The following is a 27,101-nucleotide window of genomic DNA, read 5'->3' as shown; positions in this document are numbered from 1 at the left end:
ACATAACGCCATAACTTCTGCCAAAATAGAAATTGACCTCAAAATAATTGAAGATATCAAAAAATTGACTTCCCTTGACGTATACAAAAAAAGAATAGAAGAGATTGAGAAAGAGATGAAAGATTTTAAGGAAACTAATACCTTAGATCGAATCTCCAGACTCAAGAAAGAGCTAGCGAGATTTTCTCATGAGAGAGCTTTTCCATACACCAAAGAAGGGTGCCAAACTTCGGCTCCTCAACATACTGGTCAGAATAATCGATCAAGAAGAGTCAGTTTTCGTGCTACATCTTATAGTAGTAGTGACGACAGCAGCACGAATGATCCAGATGATCCCACTGCAGGAAACTCTAATGGACCACCTAAAAGAGGCAGAGGCAATGCCAACTTCAGACCCGCACGAGGAAACCGGAACAATTCCCAGAGGCCTTTTTTTATACCAAGGCCCGTCCAGAGGCACCTGGAACGACAATTACAAACACGGAGCGGGAATCGCTTCTAGTCAATTTGTCGAATTATGTTGTAACTGATAATGAACGCTCAGTCCTAGAAAAAGGCCTGGGCGTTGGAATTACTAAGACGCATAATTCGTTCGAGTTTCGTACCGATTTCCACAAGTTAATGCGCAAAATCCACATTAAGAGGTTTTTCGCCAATCCATCTAATGTAGATGCCCCAATAGCATGATGAATCATACTGGCCTTCGTCCACCCTCGTTCTTCTATCCCCCTGCCCGTTCTTTCTCTCCAGAATCTTTGGTATTTGAAAAGCGAGTATTGGCTGAGGTTGCCAAACTCGAACATACCAATACCAGAGTATTTCAAAATCTCTCCCAACAGCAATCTATAGCCTTGAATAACCTGGCCACTAATGAGTCCATTATAATTAAGAAAGCTGATAAGGGAGGTGGAATAGTAGTTTTGAATCAGACAGATTACGTCAACAAATGTAATCGACAACTTTTGAATGAGGCTTATTACAAAAAACTCAGTGGGGACCCTACTCTAGAATTAGCCTCCCTCATTGAACTCAAAGTCTCGAAAGCTAAAGCGAGAGAATGGAACAGCCCTCAAGAAAGTGCCTTTTTAATTAATAAAAATCCCAGTGCTCCCTGTTTCTATTGCCTCCCCAAGATTCATAAAACTCTTTGTGAATCCTCCGGGCAGGCTGATTGTTGCGGGTATTAATTCTATTCTTGAACCCCCCTCTATCTTTGCCGATCACTACCTTAAAGGGTATGTATCGCTGATGAAATCCTACTTAAAAGACACTAACGATGTTATCAACAAGTTTGAAGACTTGGAATTTAATCAAGAAACCCAATTTATGTTGACTCTTGATATAGTGTCTTTATACACTAATATTCCACAGCAAGACACTTTGGAGAAAATTGAAGAACTCCTCTTGACTCGACTGGATGCTGATCCAGTTCCCACGTCTTTCATAATGTGGTGTATTTCTTTAGCTCTCACTAAAAACTTTGAGTTTGCAGGCGTTTTTTTATCAACAAATAGAGGGTACCGCGATGGGGGCCACTATGGCCCCCCCAGCATGGCAAACTTCTATAATGAATTTTTTGAGAAACAGTTTGTTTTTGCGGTTTATCCTTTCAGTAACAACATCAAAGCCTGGTCCCGCTACATCGACGATGTACTCGTCATATGGTAAGGTACACGCGAACCTGCTGTTGCCTTTTTGAATTGGCTTAATAGTCTCAATAGACACCTTCAATTTACTTTGACTATTGAAAAAGAGGCAACTAACTTTCTTGACTTAACCCTATACCATGAAAATGACAAAATTAGAGTTAGGCCTTTTCACAAACAGACCGAGAAGAACTCTCTCTTGCACTATCAGTCACATCACATCAAACATCTGAGAGATAATTTACCCTTTGGGCAATTTCTCAGGTTAAAACATAACAGTTCTGGCAGAGAGTCTTATGAACAAGAAGCTCAACATCTTAAAGCTAAACTCTTGAATAGAGATTACCCCAAGAGACTCATTAAAAAAGCGGCTAAACGTGCCTTTAATAACAACAGATCAGTTTTACTGGAGGCCAAACCCAAAAAGAACTTGGGAGATAGAATAGTGTGTGTGAACACTTTCACTAATCACAGTCTAGCCATTCGCAAGATTATCTCTAAACAATGGAAAGTGCTTAAAACTACTAAATCTGATCCGGATATACTCCTTTTTGCTTATACCAAATCCACCTCTATAGGTAATCGAGTTAGCCAAAGCAGATTTCGTAACCCTTCTGTACCTAAGACCAGCATTACTAGTCAATGGGGCCTTCCTCCCATCACAGGCCACTATCCTTGTGGACAATGTGTGGCATGTGAAACCACATCTAAATCTCATTAAGTCAACATAGGTTGTGATTTAATCTGGACTCAGAAATCCTTTTCAAATTGCAATACTGACCATTTAGTATACATGGTCACATGCCCTTGTGGTCTCCATTATATTGGAAAGACCAATCGTAAAATCAAAGTTCGAATTAGTGAACATAAAAGTTGCATTAAGAATAAAACTCTCCAGGCACCCATGGTAAAACACTTCATTGATAAAGCCCACAATTTTGAAAGCTTTACTTGGACAGTACTGTTGGTGGTTAGAGCCGATACCTTATCAATTCAAAATTCTAAACTCCTACAAAAAGAACAGCTTATTTTCCAAACCCGTAGTGATCTCTACGGTTTAAATGATGCAATTGAGTGGCATAAAATTAAATAAGCTTAGATAGTGCATGTATCCTGTTAACATCAGGCTTTCCATTGTTTACCTTTTATTGTGTAATATGCTCTTTCACCACTAGGGGCCCGAGTTCTTCAGTAACAGACTTAGCCTGTTCATGGACACTAACAAAGGACTCGTCTATCTTTTGAGGGGACCATTCCAAAATGGCAAGGGGTCTGAGTTTTTTAGTAACAGACCCAGCCCGTTCATAGACACTAACAAAGGACTCGTCTATCTCTGATGGGGACTACTCCAATATGCCTAATTATGCTGCCCTTTTCTCCCGTGCGCTGTCAGGAATAATAATTTAAAAAACATACGCGCCTTTTTTGCTACGGGATTTAGGGCCTGCTTTCATTCTACCTCCTAAGACCAAACCTTTTGGAGCACACTCCTTGGATACCGCGGGACGCGCTAGACACGTATTTAACTAACGCGAGCGCAGGTAAGCACATACCTTACTACAGAGTCAGTTGTTTGTCCTGTACATTTTCAACTCGGTTTATTCTGGGTCACTAGTTATTTTAAGGTTGTGAATTAGCCCTTTGTTGCCACTTGGCACACCTGATAGTCCGAGTGTGTCTATATTTTGTTTGTGTATACTTGGTTTGTTTGTCTTTTTGAAACCCCCTCTCTTTCACTGTTTTCATTTTAGTGGATTCTATCCCCCATTCTGATTCTCTCTAAACTGTATGGAGAGGAGTGAAAAGGATTACGCCCTGATTGCACTGCCCGCCAAGACTAGATCTATATTTTCTGGCGCCACTTGCTTTACCTTGAGGTAAGAGACATTTTAAGTCTCCTCCTTCTGTTGTTTTTCCAACAGCGACTTGAGTCATCATGGTACTAAGGGTTATATTTTCCTAGTGTTTATAGTTATATTTTTTTGGAAATACTTTAACCCCACCCGAGGCGATATCTGTGTGGGTTTTTTCTGTTTTTTTTTTTTTTTTAAATGCAAAGACCTATTGTAAGTCGATATATGTGTAATGTAGATGTGAACACAGACTCAAAATTGACAGCTGATGTAGGTTCAAAAGAGTAGGTTCTGATATGATATGCATGTATTTCCACAGAATTTGAATCTGCAATGGGTGCATTTTATGTTTGAAGACGGAACATTGTCCAGCTTTCCCCTATACTACTTCGACCCTAAAGGCTAGGTATAAGATGCATTTGTTTCTCTGATTACCCTGCCTGATCTATTCTGTTTTTCCCTGTGTTTAATTTGTAGATTTACAGAGCGTTTTAAATGTCTTTCAGCAGCACCTCCTTTTGGGTTAAGCACTTTAGAATTATGAAGTGCTGCAGTGAATGCTAAAAAGAAAGTGACGGATCAAAATACTTCCTCCTGAAGAAAGTTCTTAAGAAATCACATGAACTGAAACATGTCGAGGCATACTACCAGGGATTAGATCTACTGGTCTATGTATTTGGGTCGTCATTGACCGATATTTTTTTCTCCTGTATATACAACATTAATGTATCAATAGGAGTTTTGTAGGTACCATTACATGCAACTGACCCACGCCCTGAAATCCCACATCCCCGCTGATGTTAACGCCCCGGACTACACACCGATTGAACGTAACATGTTACCTGCGTACATCCCCACCAAATGCACCTCCATCCTATATAACGCCATCACATCCTTCGCTACTCCTGAACTGACGAGCATGAGAATTAAGTGGGAAAGGGATGTAGGTGAGATAGACCCAGAAGACTGGATTCAGGTACTAATGTTCCCACGGGAGGTGGCTATCTCCTCTAGGCTCCGTTTGGTGCAACTTAAAATCTTGCATAGAGTGTACTACCCTAGAATGATGCTACACGGTTGGAAGAAAGCATCGAATCCAAACTGGCTCCGGTGTGGAGAAGGGGAGGGAACTTTTTTTCTTATCCTCCGGGCATGCCCCCGGATTCGTTCCTTCTGGAGCGCTTGCTGCAATGAACTGACCAGGATACTCAAGCGCACCGTGCAGCTAGATCCCAGGGTTTTGATCCTGGGTGTACCAATGGAGAGTGACTAACAAGTGGGAAAGACTACTGTTGAACACTGCAGGGGGTCTGATGAAGCGCAACATCGCACAAAAATGGGGAGTCCCAGAATCCCCGATCCTGGAACAATGGGTACTAGACATGGACACTTGCGCTATGATAGAACGTCGAGTATACAACGCAAGAGGCTGCTCCACCAAAGCCTCGAAAATATGGGGGGCATGGACAATGGTGGCATAGTCTGAACAGTGGCAAGACATGCAGGGTGGAATGCCCCAGGTGACTGGCGATTCATGTATTGATATCTGTTAAGATTGGACATGCTGGTCCTTGATTGTTTTTTCTTTTTCGTGATTGTTGTGACTATGTTATAAAACAATAAAATGTTTTATCAAAAAAAAATAGGAGTTTTGTACCTAGTCTATTGAATGACTAGAGATGAATTGTTACAATTTGATTGTGAGTATTTAGTTTGGTGTCACTTGCACTTTATGTTTACTAGGTTTTAACATCTGTATGTTTTTAATGATGTTTTTTAATAATTATTAATAAAAGCTGTATTTTGTGATAATATTTGGTTGCTGTCGACTACTTTTTCTCTACCTTGTGCTATTGTATTTTGTCTCTATAATCCCTTCTTGAAGGGTAGAGGTTCCTTTTACTACCCTAGGGAGTAATTGTTTTCTGAATGGTTTCCTTCTAATATATTATATATATATGATATAACGCCACTCCTGCAAAATCGCAAGCAGCTGTGACTTAGCTGGTTCAGGAACATACTGAAATCCGTCATATAAGAAGCAATTCTTTTACCCAAGGTGTAGAGATTGTTACAGTCTTTATCGGGAGGAGCTTCTGCTGAAGACCAGGGAACGCCTGCACCCAGGGAGTCCGGAATGGCGTCTCCCCAAATAGAGGGGATCAGAGGGTGCGGATCAAAACATCTTCTGAATGCGTGGGTTCACTGCCCAATTAAGGGAGGGGCATAAGTAAAGCAGGGGCAATACGCTTCTTAATGGAGTTGAGAATGGAAATCACCTGGCTGACCGGAACCTACTCTGAGGATGTGCAACACAAAGTCGGAGTCAGGTACGGCTTCCTGAGTACCAATTTTGAAATGGTCTGCTGCCTTCATAAGAATATGTGACAGGAGTAGAGTCTAAAGAAAGATGGTCAGGTTCTGCCTCATGAGCAGGGGTAGTGGGCCAAGCCCCCTGGTCATCTGTTTTAGGCCATGCATCTGGGTCATAAGAGACAGGATCTTGGGACACATCATAGAACATGTCTTCATCTCGATTATACTGAATAATATCTTCAGAGGGATCAGATAACTTGAGTTCACAAGAGGTAGGTTGGACCACAGAGTACCGAAGCCTAGGAAACTTGCAGGGCCTAGGGTTATCCTTGAAGGAATTAGTCCTTTTCTGAAGAATCTTGTCAAATCTTACTGAAAAAGCAATGAACTCTGAGACCTTGTCCATATACTCCACAAACCTTTCCTTCGTCCAGGAGCGGATAGTTGGAGTTTCTGGAAGTGGGAAAGTTCAATCTTCCAGAATATGGCCTGTAGGTCCCTAGGGACTGTGACAATTGAGAGGAGGCCTGGGGACCACAACCATGGGAATCCCGTTGTGGAAGGGCCTTATTGTGCTTTTCCATCAATTTAGTTTGAGTTGTACTTAAAGAAGCGTGTTTCAACATGTCGGAAATAGGCGGCAACACTTTAGGGGTGGCACCCAGTGGAGTGGAAGACTTGTATTTTGTTTATTATTTGTATCGTGTGCAGAACCCTGAGGTAACTGGGCGCTGGAAAATACTTGTGGTTTAAATACAAGAAAAACAAAAAGACATATGATTTACATACATGAGCATCAATGTCAGTACAAGTGAGGTTTTCAAGACCTGTGGTTACAGACGGTCTGGGGCATACGACAACAATTAGGTAGAGTCTGTGCACATGTGCAATCAGAAGAAGAAAGGTTTGATATCCGCAGGGGTAGTTATTGGAGGGGCTTGTTGTTCAGCCAAGCCTTGATTCTGGATTTGAATGCCAGGAGAGAGGGCTCGTATCTAAGTGCAGTGGGTAGGGAGTTCCAGCGTTTGGCTGCTTGGAATGGGAAACTTGCTCCTCCAGCCGTTTTAAGGCTGAACCTGGGTACAGTAAGGAGGTGAGATAGGGCAGCACGGTAGGTGCGGGCTGATTGGTGTAGGCAGATTTTATCGGAGAGATATTTGGATGCTGTATTCGCGAGGCACTTGTGTGTGATTACTAGTGTTGGAGGGTGATCCTATCGCGAACTGTTAGCCAGTTGGCATTACGCCTGGGGGTAGATATGTGACTGGATCTAGGAAGATTAAGTGTTGCTCTTAGTGAGTTGTTTTGCAGGACCTGGAGTCTATTTAAATTGAGTTCGGAGGAGCCTAAGAAGAGTGTGTTGCAGTAATCTATTTTGGACAATGCTAGTGCTCTGGCTAGGGTTAGGCAACTGGCAGTGGATAGATAGGCTTTAGAGCTATTGATTAGTTTATTAGTATAGGCTGTAGAGGAAGCTATTGACTGACTTGTTTTTTGAGGGACAGTGTGGCATCGAGGTAGACCCCCAATGTTTTAGGTGGTATACCAATGGTCAAGCTTATTAAGCCGACCCTGCGTGCCAGTAATCAGGAGCTCAGTCTTTTCGTCATTAAGACATAGGCTGCTGTTAGTCATCCATGCCTGTATTTCTAGATAGATGTCGTTTATGAGTTTAGTGTCTTGTTCATAGCAGCCTGTGAGGGGGGATGAGGACTTGGGTGTCATCTGTTTAGTTAGTGTAGATGACTTGGTACCATGAGTCACACCCGGTGGCAGGCGTGCACAGGTTTGGGAACTGGATGGTTCTCCAGGCCCCGCCGAACCTTTCGACGGGCCTGCCGGTGCCATAAGCTTCTTCGACGGTACCGTTGAGGAAAGCAGAGGGGTTGTGTGCTTAGCCTTGGTGGTGTGACTATGTGTGCCCCTGTCACCAGTGCATGGTCTCCCCGTAGCAGTGCGTTCAGCATGCCTAGTGGGGTGGGGAAGGGCACGTCTGAGTTGGCTGACTCTGCACCGGTGTCTTCGGCCTCCGAACTGGAGCCGTGGCTGCTGGAGGGGGTTCTTGTCTGATGCAACAGAGCCGGTGGGGGGGATGGGATTTGGACTGCATGGTGTAGGCTGCCCACCGCTTTGTGTGCCTTTTTTTTTTAAGTGTCTTAAGCTTAAAGAGTCGGCAGGCCTTGCAGCGCCACTTGTGGTCACAAGGTAAGCAGTTATTACACTCATTAACTGTGTCCATCCAAGGAAAGTTCCGATTACAGGAAGGACAACATTTAAATGAGTACTCTCCATTATCTAGTGTAAAAGGAGCAGCCAGACAGGAGAAATAAAGAAAAGGCATTCCCGAAAGAGTAATGTTGAGAATAAGGGTCCCCACTCTCCCTACTGTAAAGGCAGAAGCTTGTCAAGAATCCAACTGGAGATTTGTAGGACGGTAAACGGGAAACGACCGCCGATTAAATCGTCGAAAGGATGCATCAAAGATGCAGAGAATATGGCAATAAATCTCCTTACCACAAGCTCTGCATTTAAGCTACCAACCAGTAAAGTAGAAAAAACAATGTGGGGGAATCTCGACATGTGAAAGATCATGGGCGCACTACACACGTCACAGTAGGGATAGTGTAACAGACATGCCCAGGTTGACATCCTTTTTCAATCTTAAGATACAATACTCTGTGATTACCACTAGATGTCGCACTATATGCACAACATGTGATTCTAAGCAGATTTACAAGCATCAGAAATAGGATTTATCGGTAGAAATATGAAATGCAGAATTTGGCTAGTCGCTAAAATTCATGGTAATCAGATCGAGACAACACGCTTTGAATCTTCGCCATGAATTTATTTACTTCTAAAGATGCAGAGCACTGCCCATCTCCCAGCAGCACTGATGCTCCAAGAAAGGAGGTGGCATCTTGAACATTTTCATGCGGAAAATGGCAAAAAGGTCTCTAACAATCTTTTTAAATGATCTTTCCCCGGTCCTGGCAAACATACATAATTGTAGCTCTAAACCGATTCGCCTCACAAACCTTTATGCATCTGGAAGATTTGATTTTAATTATTTGCATAGCGCAAAACCCAAATAGGGTACCCGTCAAAATGAACAGCGTCTCGGAGCAAGAGATATTGGTAGAGAAATTGCAGAGGGATGGATTGACATGAAGTTGCTCATTTTAATTAGAAGAAGAAAAGATCAGTTTTAAGGTTTCTCCGAAAGGCTAACAATGATATATGATATGATATGGCATTTGTAACGCGCCTATACACAAGTGTTTTGTAGTATTGTACCTATCTATTTGCACTGGGTGCACACAGTGCTGCTAGTAGAATACAGCTATGTCATATGGAATGTGATGGGACCTGAGGGTTCCAAGAACTACAGTTGGGAACACAGGATGGGAGAACCTTACATGGAAGGATGACATCTGTTTAGCTCCCTGCCTTTCTAACTAACTAGCCCTGTAACTAAGTAATACACTTACTTCTTTTATATATACTAGTCTCCTGTGTTTACCTGAATCCAGATGTCTTCTTACCTTCCTCCAATACTACATGTTTCAAGGCGCGGCGAGGCGGGGGGGGGGACAAGGGGAGACAGACAACGATCATACTAGGCCAGGTGTCATTCAGATCGCGCAAGGGTAGGGGGACTGGTAAAAATGTGCAACGGGAAGGGGAAAGGGGAAAGTGCAGTACATGGTTAGTAGAATACAAGATAAATAATAGGGCCAGCTGGTGGCAAGTGTAAGGAAAGTGCAGTACATGGTTAGTAGAATACAAGATAAATAATAGGGCCAGCTGGTGGCAAGTGCAAGGTAAGTGCCGGGAGAAGGGGCTGTAGGATACAGAGACAGTCCCGTAGTGCAGGTAGGCAGTGCAGGGAAGAGTGGCTGGGCCAAGGACCGAGATCGGTGAGTGGCCCAGTTGCATATTCAGTGATTTTAGCAGGGGCGAGAGGGAGAGAAACCGGGGGCAAAGAGGAAGGTTTTGAGGTGCTTCCAGAACCAGAGATGGTTCTCCTCAAGTTTCAGGGAGGCAGGAAGGCTGTTCCAGAGGGAGGCCCCTGCTACGGAGAGAGATCTACCCCCAGCTCATTGCTTGGAGAAGCGGCTGACCCTGAGGTAGTTGGAGGTGGATGAGCGAAGAGCTCGAGAAGGAAGATATTTAGGAAGAGAGAGTTGAAGGTATTTTGGCCCAAGGCCCCAGAAGGCCTTGTGGACAATGCAGAGGGTTTTGAACTTAATCCTCGCAGCCACTGGGAGCCAGTGTAGTGATTTCAGTCCTGAAGAGATACGGTCCCTGGGCTTCAGACCAAGGTAAGTCTCGCAGTCCTGTTCTGGATGAGTTGCAAAGGGCGGAGAGTAGAGGCAGGAAGATTTAGATAGAGGCTGTTACAGTAGTCCAGCTTCGAGAGAACCAGGGCTCTGGAGACAGTGAGCTTCTGGGGGAAGGCGAGGAAAGGAAGGATACCTCCGAGGAGGTGTAGCTGGTAGTGTGACTTCTTAGAGACATCAGATATGTGAGGAGAGAAAGAGTGTGGAGTCGAAGATGACCCCGAGGTTTTTTGCCTTGCAGGTAGGAGCAGGAAGAGGGCCAAGGGAGGCCGGCCAGAGAGCTGCAGGGAAGGAGGGAGTGGGTGTGCCGTTAAGTAGAATCTCAGTCTTACTGGCATTAAGGCAGAGGTCCTTGGGGGCACACTATTCCTGGATAGCAGAAAGACAGTCAGAGATGAGGGAAGGGGAAGAGGAGGCCGAGGGTAGCCTGAAAATGAGCTGGGTATCATCTGCATAGCACTGAAAGTTGGGACAGAGAGCGGCGATGCGGTGAGCAAGAAGTGCAAGATACTGGTTGAACAGCCAGGGGGAGAGGTTAGATCCCTGGGGGACACCACAGGTAGAGAAAAAGATGTCAGAGAGGAAGGAACCCAGTTGGACTTGGGAGGGTCGATTGGAGAGGAAGGAGGTCAGCCACGCCAGAGCTTGACCAGTGATACTCAGGTTCTCACAGAGACGGTTGAGCAGGATGGTGTGGTTGACCGTGTCAAAGGCAGAAGAGAGGTTGAGCAAAATGAGAACACAAGTGGTGTTAGAGTCAAGGTTTGAGAGCAGGTCCTCACGGATGTTCAGTAGAGCAGTTTCCGTGCTTCTGGCAGCTCTGAAGCCAGACTGATGGTCATGAAGACTACCAACAGATTCAGCATGGAGATTAAGCTGGGAGATAGCCAGTTTCTCCAGGAGCTTGCCCAGTAAGGGAGTGATAGAGATTGGCCGATAGTTAGCTGGGCAGGAGGGGTCGGAGGAGGGTTTCTTAAGAAGGGGGTGCACAAGGGAGTGCTTGAGGGGGGATGGGAAGACTCCAGAGGCGAAGGAGTGATTGCAGAAGTCAGCCGGGGCAGGTGCCAGGGAGTCGACAAGAAAGTCATAGATCGAAGCTGGATTTGAAGATTGTTCCAAAGGGGAGGTCCAGCAATGAGACGAGTGGGGGGAAGGGCGGTAGGAATAATTAGAAGATGCAACTGGGTTGAGTGAAAAACGGCGGATGGTTAGTATAAGCCAATTTTATCTTTTAAATACTGTGATGCTAAACTATGGAGGCACTTAAAAACTAAAAGTATCTTAAAAGTGATTCCATGACAGACCGGGAGATCTTCTATTAGAAGTGGGGAAAACACGTGTGTAGACGAGACGGGTGGTAGCATCTTGAGCAATCTGGCTGCCATTTAAAAGACATTTAGTAAAGCCTATGTAGAATGCATTTGCATAGTTAAGGGGAGCGTTCACCAATGCCCCAACCACTATTGCATGAGACTCATAAGGGAGAGAAGGTAGATTATTCCTCAGTATTTGGAGGCAAAAAAGATTTGACTAGCCCAAATTCAGGGTCCCAGATGATTCCCAGGTTTTTAATCTTCTTAGCAAATGTGGTTAGAAGGCCAAATAATTGAGGAGGTGTTGGTTGACATGACAAGTCATTTAATATGCGTTTTCTCCCAGAAGAATACGCTCAATTTTATTAGGGTTAAGTTGGAGGTTATCGGTCAGCCAACATTTAACCTCTGACAAACAGAGCCGACGTTTTCCAAAAGTGTCCTGGTGGCCAGAGACTAAAGCGAGGTATCATCAGCGTAAGAGTAAAACACAACATTAAAGTTCTGAATAAGAGATATTAAAAGGAGAAGCTAAACATTCAAGAGGGGTGACAGCTAAGAGCCCAGTGGAACACCACAGGTAACCTTTGAGGGTGTAGAGGTGAGATGGCCAAGTTTCACCATTTGCGTTCTCTCTGAAAGGCAACTACAAAACCATTCTAGTACGAGACCGCCAACCCCGATAGTGTGCCAGCCTTGAAAGAAGGATCGAATGGTCCGCTGTATCAAAACACGGCAGACAAGTCTAACATGACCAATTACTGCTTAGGATCAGTCAATTCCTTTCTCTACATTTTGTTTCTCATTTTATTGTGGCATGGAAGTCCAAGTAATCAGTTTTGAAAATCAACATGGCCCTTGGGGCGGGGAATTTGACCATCATAAGTGAAGAGCACATAATGCAAGGGGACGACAAGCAAGTTAAGACTGACATGTGTTAAAAGAAGGCATAACCTGAAAACCATATTTGGTATTTTAATGAATGCATCATGTATTATGCAATATAAACAATTGGTTAACTAGTAAGCACCAGAAAATGTACATTGAATAACTAAATTCCCCAACACAGACAGTTTTTGTCATATACATGCAAATTCATACACAACAGACATTTGAAAAATATACTAATGTAAAACCAATGCAAAACAAAATATATAAGAAATACATACAAAGCAGTTCCACTACTTACCGCTTCATGCAATTCCCCATGATGGCAACATGACTTCAAGGTATTAGAAGAAATTATAGGTTCTGAAGAAACCAGCAAAGACTCCTCAAACTCAATTTCCTTCTCCAGTTTCACCAAAATTGGAGGTTCAACACCATATCTGAGAAATGGTAAAAGAGATAGATGTATACAAATGTGACTAAAACAGAACTTTATCCTCATTAGGAATCTGTCAAATCACAGATATTCTCATTTTCCAGAGGGGAGCACCTAAAAGCAACATGCTCGCCCAACAAATTTATGTTTTCTACCATTGATGTGCCAAGGTCTTAATAAACAAATAATCAACTGGATTTCAGAAGTCTATCATGATGTGGAACCCCATTCAAAGCACATAGTGCATGTCAACATGTTTGGGCCAATCTCAAAGAAAGACATCCTTTGGTTGGGAGATCTAAACCGGCAACTTCAAGATAGCACCCTGGCCACGTGACCATAGTATTCGGTTGAAACAGTGGCGAGGGGCACCACCAGCCCTTATATGATGAATTATTGGGAGGATGGCCCCATGCACTATTTTTGGGAGCGGTGGAGATGGTAGAATGAATGAAGGTCGGGCGATTAGGGGGTCAGTGCACACTTATTTTGAGAAGGGCAACTGCCTGCATTTTATTAGGCAAGTGGTCTATGAACCTACTATTATTTTTTTCTGAGTGTGCGGGCCATTTTGTAAAGTGTTCAGTGTACTGTACATTTGCAAGCAGCATTTGAACATACAAGTAAGCGTCTATGGTGTACTGTAATAAATGTACCATACGTCATCAAAACACGAACACTCAAAAGTTAGGAGATTGTAACATCCAAGAACTTCCATGTTGCATCCTTAACATAACTGGTCCTGGCTTAGTAAAGCTTGAAATTTGTTCTCACCTTGATGCAGGATGAGAGCAAGTAATTGTTAAGATGGGATTTCCAAAATCAGTCCCATGGAGAGGATTTTGGGATATTAGCGTGAACATGGAAGACACTAAGGTAAGGTAAGGAACAAGTTACTTACCTGTAACTGTTGTTCTCCAGCATGGGTCTGGCATGGATTCACATGCTCATGAATATTCCCCGTCGTCAGGCTGGGAATCCTCGGTAAAGAGAAAACCAGTATCAGTTTCGTTTCTGATCTGTCTTTCGTAGAAATAACCAATCACTGATCTCTGCGTCATACTGACCACAGCCAATGACTGCCCTCTACCTAAGCCCCGCCTCTGGCAGCCATCTTCAGATTTGGAAGCACGTGAAGTGGCAGTATGACCAAGTGAAGAGCCGCAGAGGGGTAGGCGGGAGGGTTCGCATGTGAATCCATGCCAGACCCATGCTGGAGAACAACAGTTACAGGTAAGTAACTTGTTCCTTCTCCAGCATGGGGTCTGGCATGGATTCACATGCTCATGAATATTCCCCGTCGTCAGGCTGGGAATCCTCGGTAAAGAAAAAACCAGTATCAGTTTCGTTTCTGATCTGTCTTTCGTAGTAATAACCAATCACTGATCTCTGCGTCATACTGACCACAGCCAATGACTGCCCTCTACCTAAGCCCCGCCTCTGGCAGCCATCTTCAGATTTTTACCGCACGTTCATGTGTTGGGATCCTCGTGCTATTGCTCTCGAGCGTTAGTGCTCTTTCTCTCTCAGATCTGAGATGCATAATAAATCAGATCCATCCGGCTTTCGTCTATAAATTCAACAATCGCTATGTCGTCCGGCCGGAGCTTCTCAGCTAGGAGCAGCTGGTTTAGCAATGTAGTTATGTTTTTTCTGTTCAGAAGGATCTTCTTGTGGTCTTTAATGATCCTTTCTAATTTCAATTTAAAGAATGATTTGTTTGAATTATTTTCCCTTGCGCCATCTCTCCGAGCTGGCCTTTCACAAAAAATGTTTTTGTCATTCTCCCTTTCACTGGGTGGCAGCATTGATATTTTTTCATTTTCATTTTGTTGTTTTTGATGTCTTCTCTCTTTCCAATTGTACCGGTCCTGCTTCTTTCTATAAGAACGATCATCCTTCTCGTTCCGATTTGGCACCTGTATTTTTGGGCCTGGTTGGTCTTTGATCCTCCTTCCTTCATTCCTAATTGGCGTCTTTTCTTGTATGTGCTTGAAAAGTTTTCCTTCTATTTTCATTCTGATGTGCTGTGTGCTTGTCATCTTCATTTCCATCTTTCTTTTAATCAGAGTTTGAGTATTTATCAATGACTTGCCAGTCTGTCATACTGATGTTCTCCCATGATTCTTCCTCATGGTTATTTTTAATTATTTTGATGAGATCACTCAGACACTCGGAGGCATCTAGATCCACTATTGACATTACATCAGAATCCTCTTCCCTTGTATGGACCTTTCCCGGTAAGACTTATCGTTAGGGACTTGACTTAATATCATTTCTCTTCTTGGTTTCTTTGTTGGTGGTTTCCGATCTTCTCGCGGCAGAGTTCTCATATTTCGTAGAAAAGCTCAACATCCATTTAATTTGCGTTTGATTGCTTGTTTTTTTTGGTAGAGTTAATGGGGGCGAATGGGCACATGTATTTTCCACAGTCACTATCTCCTGCTTGTCTTGATGGTTTCCTTCACGGAACATTGAGTATGTTGGAATTTGTTCTTTGTTGCCTGGTTTTGTCTTGAGGGCTACTTTTGTCTGTTTGGTGTTTGTTTGAGCCTTTCCAAAAAGCATTGGACCACCCGTACTTTGTGAAGTTTTTAGGGTCCAATCCCGTAGCTGGTTTTTTGCCTGAGACACTGGGTATCGAGCACATACTATGCAAGTCTTTATGGGTTGCACTTACGGTAGCTCTTATTTCACAAGATTTCCGTATCCACTTGTGGTCTTCCTGAATTGCTTCCATTAGTAGATGTTTATCATTTGTGTCTTGGCGCGTCAAGTCACATTATCGACTTTGCCATTGACAAAAGGCGTCTGATTCCTTCTCTAGCCTTGCATCCAGTCTTTTCGCGAATCCTGCAAGTTGAGTAACCTGCTCGTTTATGTTAAGATTCAATGCATAGGCCGAGTTTACCGATTCATTGATGGTCTCAAAGTTTCAGAAACGGAGCCATAGTTATATTTAGAGCCGCCATGACAACATTTTGGCGCTGAGTGAAATCTTCCCATCTATCTTTATCACACATCTCAATAATTTTCCTTAACGACCAGTCATTGATCATTCTAGGCTGGCCCACTTAGTCCGATCTGCGGCGTGGCATACTCGATAGATCTGCTGTCTCTGGCCATTGTATAAACTTGGCTCTTTCCTCCTGCTGTTGTTCCATCGGCGTAGGAGGCGTCTGTGGATCTTCTCCTTCCAGTGCAATTGTTTCCATGATAAAAAGACAGGTTCCTTTTTTTCTCACTCACTCTTTTGACTGTGAGATTAGCAATGTCTTGAATTAACTTACTGGCCAACGTGGAGTTCCTCTGTATAGGTGTTTCAAGGTTACTTAATTCCACCAGTGGCAGGGGAAGAATCAACCTTTGCTGATTTAAGAGCAAGTTCACCATATTAGCAGTCTGGGTCGATCCTCCCTTTCTTTTGACTCGTCATTGTTTGGTGCTTTGGCGGCATCTTAACCAGAGCCTTGGATCAAACTCTAGTTGGGGGGGGGGGGGGGGGGGGGGGGTCGTCTTGCTTGGTTGAAGGAGTCATCCCACAGGTCTTCTTGCCAGTCCAGATCGTTTGTACGATTGGGAGGGCCCTCTTTGCCTGCTTCCAAAATGTTTTCTGCAATTAAAGGGCCTTTGTCCCGTTGAGCATTTTGCTACTGCTGGCTCGCTCCCACCTGTCCTTGGTCAAGGGCTGAGAGCTCGGTTTCAGCCTGTAGTATCCCGGCTCCTGATACGGGAGTCTTTTTTCCAGCTTCACCCTCCGTTCCCTTCTCTTTATTCTGGTTGCTCTCATATCGCTTTTGCAATTTTAGGATTGGAGTTGTTTCATTGATATGAGTTGGGGAAGTTGTGTCTATGAGGTTATTTCTATTGGCCGGAGTCACTTCTGTTATTGGTGTCTTTATTTCTTTTAAATGATCCCTATGAACAACCAGGTTGCTAGGGGATATCGAGGATGGATTCGATGCGTCCGCTGGCAAGTTCACTCATGGCTCCGATAAATCCGAGGTGTCCTGCAGTTGCGGGATTCATGGTAAAGTTATTTATTTTCATGGTCTGCTGCTCCTCGTTTTAGACACCTTACTGTGTATCATGGTAGTCATTTCTAGGCAGATTTTCCCACTCTTGTTTGTGTTCCTCTAGGTCTTTAGTCCCCTCATTTCCATGTATTAGGGCTCTGGTCTTTAACAGTAATATTTCTGCCCTGGCAGCCGATTGGGGTATTAGGCAACTCCTCTTCGGGGGCTAGACTGGAAAAAGGGGAGGCGGGACTGTATTAGAGGCGGGAGCACTTTGTGTCTTTGTCGGGCTGGTGATGATGGCAGAGGCTGGGAGACTGGGTAGGAGACCAAGCGCTGCCTTACCTGTTGGCACATCTTTCTCTTCGAGTCTGCCTCAGGGTCCGTTGAGTCGCATGATTTGTCTCCTGGTGCAGCTCCTCTAGTTAAGTTTTCATTGTGGATGGCAACACAGACAACAGGACTACTTTACAGAGTGATGACAGCGTTGGTTAATGCCGTCTCCAGCCGTAAACAGCAGAAAACGGCAATCAGCCGGCGTCCTTGTCTCCACGGCGGGATTAACGCCGCAAGGGCGGCTAGGCAATGTTTTTGAGCTGTACTTCCTGTGGGCGTGGCTTAGGTAGATCACGTGACGAGTCAGTTCAGTTACGGGTAAATGAGTCCTCGCTCGCTTCTAACTGCTGTTGGCTCCTGCCGGCAGCCTTCCGCGAGTCGGAGCAGGACCAATTGGCTTTCTCTGGATTTCTCTGAGAGCAGCTTGCAGCCCACAGCAGTCGGATTCAGGTTAGTGGTCTTCTCACAGCGGAAAACAACAATCATCCATCGCCCTTGTCTCCACGGCGGGCTTAACCTTGTCCAACTTAGTGGTCTGGGATATAAGTGGTATGGCCTTATGTCTAATAAACTGTCTGAGGTCACAGATCGAAGGTTGGGCTAAGATCAAAAAACCCAGATACACCATTTTTTGGGCTCTTACAATCGGTTCCCCTCCAATTTTCCAAACAATTTGATTCCCCCATTTTTCCATTAGAAATTACCATTATGCGGCTTTTACTAGGGTTAATTTTTAACCCATTTGTTACAGCATACTGTTCAAACTTATGTATCAGTCTTTGTAATCCGACTTTGGTATGGTCAAACAGGAGAAAATCATCGGCATACGCCAACCACGAAAACCTGAGATCCCCAGTTTAGCACTCACCAGCCCAGCATCCCTGAGATTCACAGGCATCTGCCAGATTTAGGATGAAGAGGCAGGGAGCCAAATAGCAGCCCTGTCTCACACCTACACGTGTTCTTATTCTTCTAGAAAGATTCCCTTCCAGATTCAGTCGTACATGTGTCCCTGAGTTCTCGTACATAGCCATAATAAGTTTCAGTAATCCTGCAGGGAGACCCCACCTGGAAAGTTTAGCCCAGAGATGAGACCTAATAACCAAGTCAAACGCACTTGACAGGTCAATAGAGGCAATATATAGTGAACCCCCAAATGTAATCCATGCTGAATCTTGGAGAGCAGTTAGAATGAAACCATTTAGGTTAGTAGAATGCCCAGCCCTAAACCCTGTTTGATATTTATCTAAGATATGATTCTTCATAATCCACTTATTAACATGTGAAAGTAGCAGAGAGGCAAATAGCTTGCAGTCTGCATCGATCAGTGAAATCAGTCTATAGTTCTTAGCCAGATTCTGCTGACCTCTCTTAAAGATAGGAGTTATGTGTGCAGTCTGCCAACTGATGGGTATCGTGCCGCTCCTCGCTACATTTTGGAAAAGCATGGTTAGTATATTGTCCCACATTTCTGGTAGCGCTTTCATTGTATTATTTGTCAGTCCATTCGGACCTGGAGCATTTGAGTTCTTGGCTTTATAGATTAATCTTAATACAGTCAATGGTCGGATCTCATGAGATATTTGTGCCCTCCTCTATAGCTGGTTCTTGGAGTCCCTCTTCCCCTTGTGTGAAAAGCTTAGAAAAGCTCAGAGAAAAATTCTACCCATTGGACCTCTGAGATACTGTTCAGTTGGTCAGTTGCTAAAACAGTGTCTTGGAAAGAGAAGAGAGCCCAGAAAGCCCCGCGATCCCTTTTCACCAAGACACATAGCATCAGCTCAGCATCTTTTTGGAGCAAACTGCTTTTTTTTGCAATACAGAAGTTTTTATATCTGTCGGATGATCTAATCTTAGCATTTTTGTCCAGCTGGTCAGCATCGAGATTACGGGTTTCTCTGAGCAACTTCAGCATAAGGGACTTTTCCCTGGCCACCTCTTCGTCAAACATATGCACATGTTCTCTTTTAGAGTGTCCCTTTCTCAAACTATCATGGCCCTTTTATCCAAAGCGCTTTACATAGAAACATTTTATATACAATTATCCAATCGAAATTGGTACTTATTTTATCAACCTCCGAAGGACGAAAGGCTGAATCAACCTAGCCGGGATTCAGACCTGCTAGCTGCAGATCACACACAGATCGCTGCAGTGAATGCTTAAGACATTCATGGTAAATGCAAAAGTGCACGAGTACCATTTTCCAAAATTGTAAACATACCCGATGCCATCAACATGTGTTAAGCACACCGTAAAAGTAACCCAAAAGCCATCAAATGAAACGTTATAAGCATACATTCTAACTGCACTTCACTGTAAGCTGATGCATGCAATTGTAACAATACAAGCAATTTGCAAAGAGTACTTATAGACTTAGGAACTGATCAGTTTCCCCATGAGAATGAGCATAAAGTGAAGTAAAGCAGAAGCCTTTACGTCCCTCCAAAAATTTAGGACAGGGTTCAAAACAAGCAAAAAGAAAGGGTGTCCCAGAGACGTCAATGGGAGGAAAGCAGCAAAAACGAAATCTTTCCTAACATTGTTCACCCCTAGCACTGGGTAAATTTAGGACACAACTGTTATAATACCTTAATTCATTGAACAACTGGCAAAAGAGAAAGGTAATGAAGTCCTCCACTTGTGCCCCAACTCAAAGGTACTTTCTCTTGTAGCTGCCCTTTCAATCACATTCTGGCCCAGTGACCTGAATTTATCATTTTAGAATTAAACACAAATCTTGAAAGTACTGGAGATGTAATGCCTGGGGTCTTTGCACTTCTGCAACCGCATATGTTACGTACCCTGGGCATTCAAGAATTGCACATAATCAATTCCATACATCATCCAACTCCTGTTCCACATCCCTGTGACAAGGCACTCTGGAATACATGCACTAGTACAAGCAGATGCACAGTTACTGCACCATGAAGAACATCCAGTGAGACCTACAGAGGAGGTTGGACTTTCAATTCCTTTTTAGGGGGAGGTGTGCAGATGATATCTACCGAAGATCTTAGAAGAACCACACAGTTTAGTGGAACAGAGGAAAGAGTTTGTAAATTCCAAGTCCCCATCTCGGCAATCCCCATTCACTGATACATCAGACAATAACAGATGAGGGTCAGGACACCACGATGAGTCATTAAAGCACAGACACTGAAAATAGTGATAATGGGGAGGACAACAAGGACTCCACCAATATATAGGCTGTGACAGTAATAGACACTCACCCCCACCTGTGTACAGACCCGAGAAAACCTCCCCGTCACACATCAGAAAGCACACTACCCGACATCCGGAACACCACCAGCACAACCACCACCCACACCATTGCACCCAGATGAGCCCAATCCACGTAGATCACAACGAAAGTCAAAAGTGTGTCAGTACTTCACATAGAATAAACACAAAAGATTTATGGAGGGTGAAAAACATGTCCTTGCTACTGGATTTAATTACATTTTTGTATGAAATGCTTTCAGTCCTGAAAATATTGGATTTAAAATGTGTATATCTGTTTAATTATACCTAATCAATGAAATTTATTAATAGAAGTGTATACGTTTTGTATGGTTCTTTACTGCGATTTATGTATTTTAGTGTATGAAATGAAATCGTGTACTTTTTAGTTAATTTGTGTAAGGTTTTAATTTAAAACCAAATGACAAAGAAAAAATAAACAGTAACCATATATGGCTACTTGCACACTCTGCCAGAACGCGGTGAGCAGAGGGAGGGACCAACTTGGGCACTACATCTGTGTGGTTCTATTTGCAGTAGCACCACACACCGACACAGGAAGAAGTAAAAAGGTCATCTCTCCCCATACTGTCGGACATGCAGCATACTTCCATCTGTCTGTGCAACCCCTGCATGGAAGTGGCACACCAAGCTCAACCCCGCCCCCATCTTTCCAGCCATGCATAACAGGGATCCCTGATCGAGTCTGGCCAGCGGTAAAGCATTTAAAAGTGGCCAAAATTAGCACTGGTCCCATCACAGTCTGCCTGATGCTAACCTGGCTAGAATGTTGGTAACAGATCGCTTGCCCTACTGTTTGTGGAAAACCCAACATTCTGTGGGAAGTTCCTGTCTGCAGTATTTCCATTAGCAAGGAGTTATCAGAATTGTGCATGTTTATGGTTTACAGTGGAGTGGGTACTACAGCAGTCTGTGGAAGAAAAAAAACCTTTGCTATTTACACGCACATGCAGACAAGTGGTCAAATCAGACACTACATGGCTGTCACAACCTACATAAACAGCCTAGTGCTATCACAGATTACTGCTACGCTCATAGATGAGCTTAAGATGGGGCATTATTGACAGTGGCAGCTGCTGTCCAATTTCTCCTCCGCGCTACGACCTTTTGAGGAAGCACCAAGTGGGTTAGCTGTCACAATACATCCCTTTGTGAGATTCTCACACCGATGCATCTGCTTGAGCTCAACCTGACCAACATGGCGAGGGGTTGTGCCCAGACCGTTGATGCCAATGTGGCACAGCGGGAGAGGGTGCTGCTTTTAAAAACTTGCATGGTGATCCACAGCCAGTTGGATTTAAAGGTAATCCAAAGGTTGCTCACCATAGAACACATTCCCCTTTCCTCCAAACTCCGGGAAGTTGTGCTCGGGAAGGTTTGGGACTACAGCCCGATATACCGCTGCACATATTAAAAAGATGACAGCAGAGTGCATGAGTGTGCTTGGGCATGCCCCAATGCAGTATGTCCAGTGCACATACTCCCCGCCCAACTGCTAGTACTTTTCCTCCTTTCCTCCAGGGGAAAGCAAAGAAGCGTGAAAGGCGGGAAGGAGTATGCAAGAAAGGGGATTATGGGCTAGGAGTACCTTAATCACTACAGTGAGCAGCAGCTTTGTACTTCTAAGTCCTGTTCCCTTTCCTTCATACTTGAGGGAGATGGTAAAGCACCCTATACACTACACGAGGATAGAACGGTTTATCGGCCAAACAGGTTCAGAAGCACCTCTTGACCAAATTGAGCATTTGCTCTGGACCTTGAATCCATTCCATAGGGCTTGCAAAAAGCATAGCCTAAAAGGTCAGAATGCCACATATCCCGTTTAGTTGGTGGTGTGCAATCAGAATAAGGTGGCAGCTGTGGCTGCTTGTGTAAGACTTGGGCAATTAGAGGTGAAAGGCATTTAGTGTCGGTCCCATCCAAGGGAAAAGAAAGGCATCTTCCAATGAGTCCTACCCATACCCCTTCCACAAGGAATAAACAGCACTTCTTGTTTTGAAAGTCAAAGGAGTCGAGGAGGGGCAGGTCCCACTGATATCGGTTTCAGGATGTTAAGTGGCAGCTCCCACCCATGATGCAGGCATACATGTTTATCCATGTCTCAGGAAAACAGAACAAGAGACCCCCCCAGAGCAAATCCTGAGCTATTGCGGCGGACGATTGTATGTCGTTTTGCTGAAAGGAACTCCCATTAAGTAATTTACTTCACTGGAATTCTGCCGACAAAACTCAGATTTGTTTTTTAGGGTGTGTGGTTCTCCCCAAAACCCCCCTTTCCCTACACAATCACCCTTCCCCCAAGCCCATCCCCACCCCTTTTATTCCCCCCCTCCCTATTTTTTTCAATGAGTTATCTGCGGAATTCTTTCAAAGTGAAATAGGACGGCGGACACCAGAACGAGAACAGACTGGGGATTAGTCTCTTGAGACCAGTGAGCCGCAAAATTCATTTCAGTGGTTCTCATATGGAACATCCAAGTGAGGAACACCACTAGGCCTAAAGTCCCAGCAAACATTGGAAACAAGCAGCCATATGAAAGTTATCAAAAAATTCATGCAGAGCTTCAAAATGTACTAAAGTCTCAATCAGAGAGAAAAAGCCCTGCCCTGGGTGGTGTCAAAGAAGAGGGGAATGTATTCAGACTTCTGTGTCGGGAGAATCGGGACGTCTCCCAATTTATATACAGGACCAACATGAACATCATGCTCAAAGTAGCCTGAAGGGAATACCACTTTTTCTGAGGTAGACACTGATCAATTAGTCCAGATAAGGATAGATGGATTGGATTCCAACTTGTCCACCATTCGAGTAGGACTTGTGAAACCAGGAAACTTGTGAAGAGGTCACTTGGCCCAAAATGGAAGCACTGTCACTAGGGTTGCCATTGAAATACCCTTTCGAGGTACCATGGGGTGAGCTCTGGTAAGTGCAGCCCTTTAGCAGAGCTGGTGCAAGCCCTGTGAGCAGCCTCCAGAGGAGGCCCAATGAGGCACTCCCAACTGGGCGGCACAGTATGGCTTCCTTGCGGGGTATATCTTGCCAGGGGTCCAATTTGTTAAACAAGAGAGTCTTCAATCATTTCTGAAAATTAAGGAGGCTTTTCTCCTTGCGCAGGTCAGCTGATAGTTCATCCCAGGTCTGAGCAGCTCGAACAGTGAAGGACCGTTCTTTGCCCACTAGCTCTCTTCACCTTAGGACATAACAGCCGAAAGGTATCAATGGATATAGTAGTTCTTCTTTGAGGTTGTAGATTGAGACTTTCCTTAAGATATATAGGAGCTGTACCATGCAAGCATTTGTGAGTTACGGTGTTGATCTTGAAGAGAATCCGTGACAACACTAGTAACCAGTGAAGTTCTCTCCTGGCTATGGTAATATGTTCCCTTTTAGGGACATTCTTAATGATCCGTACAGCATCATTTTGGAGCACCTGAAGGTTTTGGATATTGTTCTTATTGGCTCCACCCAGAAGAGCATTACAATAATCTAACTTAGGGATTATAATGGCCTGAATTAATGATAGGCAGTTTTTATTTGTGACGTATGGCTTCACAAACCTCAACAACCTAAGGTGGTACTGGTATTTTATAATTACACTGTCCACCTGGGCATCCACTCCAAGTGAACTCTCCAGCATCACATCTAGTGTCTTAATTTTATTTTGGGTATCTATACGATGGTCATCAATTAAGAAATTAACAAAGCAAGGATCTAGTTTTGTTATAGTCTGAAGGGATCCAAATATCAGTAACTCTCTTTTAGCACCGTTAAGGCAAAGGCTATTGGGTTTAACAAACCTACAGACATCCTGAATCTTCATAGAGTCCTTAATGAAGTCGCCACTCAAGTCAAACAGCAGCTGTGTGTCATCAGCGTAGTTTGTGAATTTATTTGACTGCTTTCATGTCCAGGATGTCACAGAGGGCACACAGACATTAAAAAGTGCTGGGGACAAGCAGCCACCCTGAGGAACTCCACAAATCCAGCTTTCGTAGTTGCTCCAAGCAAACTCTGGATTTTCCTTTGGAGAGAAACCCATCAATCCACTTAATGGTTGCAGGGGAACACTGTCCCACTGAAGATGGCACCGTCAAGAGTTTGGTATGGTCCAGAAGATCAAAGACTGCTGCGAGGTCCAACAAGGAACAAGTTACTTACCTGTAACTGTTGTTCTCCAGCATGGGTCTGGCATGGATTCACATGCTCATGAATATTCCCAGTCGTCAGGCTGGGAATCCTGGGTAAAAGAAAAAATCAGTTTCATTTTTGAACTGTGTTTCTCCTAATCACCAATCGCTGGTCTCTGGGTCATACGGCCCCCAGCCAATGACTGCCCTCCACCTAAGCCCCTCCTCTGGCAGCCATCTTCAGATTTGGTAGCATGTAAAGTAGCAGTAGGACCAAGAGAAGAGCCGCAGAGGGGCAGGCGGGAGGGTTCGCATGTGCATCCATGCCAGACCCAGGCTGGAGAACAACAGTTACAGGTAAGTAACTTGTTCCTACTCCAGCATGTGGACTGGCATGGATTCACATGCTCATGAATAAAGAATACATAGCAGTACAAACATGCACAACCACGGGAGGTGGCAAGGCTCAACATAAACATCTCTCACCTCCTCACCAGGCTCACCATCAAGCAAACAGGTTGCGCAGCACTGCTTGGCCAACACAGCACTCCTCCCTGGAATCCCTGTCGACGCAGTAGAATTTCGTAAAGGTGTGCGTCGACCTCCACATAGGAGCCCTGCAGATGTCCAACAGGGGCACACCAGACAGGAACGCAGTTGTAGCAGCGATCGCTCTGGTGGAATGAGCTCTCGGACGGCCAGGCAGCGGTTGGTTTGCCAACCAGTGACAGAGGGTGATACAGCCGGAGAGCCATCTGGAAATGGAAGCCTTGGACAGGGCCTTCCCAGGCTTCACTGGACCAAAGTTCAAAAAAAGTTGAGAAGTTTTCCAGAAACTCTTCGTACGGGCCAAATAAAACGTCAGCACTCTAGCCACATCCAGCGAGTGCAAAGTCCACTCAGCCGGCGATGAAGGCGTTGGAAAAAATACAGGCAACACCAAGGGCTTGTTTAGATGAAAGTCTGACAGCACATGAAGGAAGGGTGCGTCGGCAGCACCATCCTCGTCTCGTGAAAAGTCAAGTAAGGTGGTTTACAGGATAGGCCTGGATCTCAACCCTCATCGTGCAGAGGTGATGGCCACAAGGAAAGGTATTTTCCACGACAGAAACTTGAGTGGAACCGAATGCATAGGCTCGAAAGGGGGTCCCGTGAGCCTAGTAAGCACCACATCGAGCTCCCACGCCGGGGCTGGAGCCTTCACCGGCGGGAACAAGCGGAATAGTCCCTTGACTAATTCCTTGACCAATCGGTGTGACCACAAGGATGGTCGTCCAGGGGATCTGGTGTATTGGGAGATCGCTGCAGGATGAACCTTGATGGAGGCGTGCGCCAGCCCCGATTTAGCCAACGACAGCAATTATGGAAGCACCTGAGGGGCCTTGACCCTCAGAGGATAGATGATCTGGGAACAGCACCAAATAGCGAATCTCTTCCACTTGTTGAGTCCGTAGCATTTCAAGGTAGACGAAGCTCTAGCCTTGGCGAGCACTTCCTTGCAGTCCGCCAGAAGACCGTAGCCACCGAATTCTAACGCTGCAGCAGCCATCCCTTCAGGTTCAGCGACCCTAAATCGCGGTGTAGAATGGCTCCTCCTTCCCTGGCGAGCAGATCTACGACCACTGGCTGCTGACTGGCGGAGACACTGACATGCTGAGAAGGTTCGGGTACCAGATCTGCCTCGGCCACGCCGGTGCGACGAGGATCATCCGGCACCAGCACCGTCTGAGTTGACTGATGACTCGAAGTAATAACGGCAACGGATAGAACGCATACAGAAAGAGGTCTTCCCACGGGAATGAGAGTGCGTCCCCCTTGCTCCCTTGCTGGGTGAACCTGCTGGCAAACCTCCGGCACTTGGTGTTTGCCGCCGTCGCAAACGAGTCGATCTGGGGGTTGCCCCATTTGACGAAAAGCTTCTCCACTAGGTCCTGCCGAAGTTCCCACTCGTGACAAGAGCGAAGCTCCCTGCTCAGAGAGTCGGCGACCATATTCTTTACTCCTGCCAGATGAAACGGATAAGGAACATCCCCTGGGCACCGGCCCAGTGCCACAAGTCCTGCACCTCTTTGGAGAGCACCATGGATCTGGTGCCCCACTGTTTCCAGATGTAAAACATCAGTGCGGTATTGTCTGTGAAGATCCGTACCACCTTGCCCTTGAGGGACGGCAGGAACGATCGGTGAGCCCAGAACACTGCCCGTAGCTCCAAAATGTTGATGTGCAAGGTCTTCTCCTGTCCTGCGTCAGCCACAGGCCTCTGGCATAAAGGCTTCCAGTGTGGGCTCCCCATCCTTCCAGGGAAGCGTCTGTCGTGACCGTCTCCTGGTGTGGTGGGGTCTGGAAATCCACGCCTGCGGTCAGGTGCGCGCACACGCCCCACCACCTTATCGCCCGACGGAACCCCTTGTCGAGCGCAATCCTTTCTTGGAAGCTTCCGGATACCTGGACCCAACGGGCATCTAGGAACTCCTGCAGTGGGCTCATTCGTAACCTGAAGAGCTTGATGAGGTAAATGCATGATATCATCATGCCGATCAGCGACTTGATGGCCCTCACGTCGC

At 45.0% G+C, this 27,101-nt stretch overlaps 1 protein-coding gene across 7 annotated transcripts in view; it reads right to left on the bottom strand.

The window, feature by feature from the left end:
* GAS2L3 (growth arrest specific 2 like 3) overlaps positions 1–27,101 on the bottom strand; it is a 412,693-nt gene that overhangs the window by 61,746 nt on the left and 323,846 nt on the right. For all 7 annotated transcript variants that reach the window (XM_069629358.1, XM_069629355.1, XM_069629354.1 and 4 more), the window contains one exon: positions 12,661–12,799. In XM_069629358.1, the coding sequence (XP_069485459.1) occupies positions 12,661–12,799 (139 nt within the window). The remainder of the gene's footprint in view (positions 1–12,660; positions 12,800–27,101) is intronic.

The sequence above is a fragment of the Ambystoma mexicanum genome, chromosome 12, assembly GCF_040938575.1.
Source record: "Ambystoma mexicanum isolate Mex_15411 chromosome 12, UKY_AmexF1_1, whole genome shotgun sequence".
NCBI classification, from domain to species: domain Eukaryota; kingdom Metazoa; phylum Chordata; class Amphibia; order Caudata; family Ambystomatidae; genus Ambystoma; species Ambystoma mexicanum.
The sequence above is the reverse complement of the archived record's forward strand: the minus strand, read 5'-3'. Positions and strand labels throughout refer to the sequence as shown.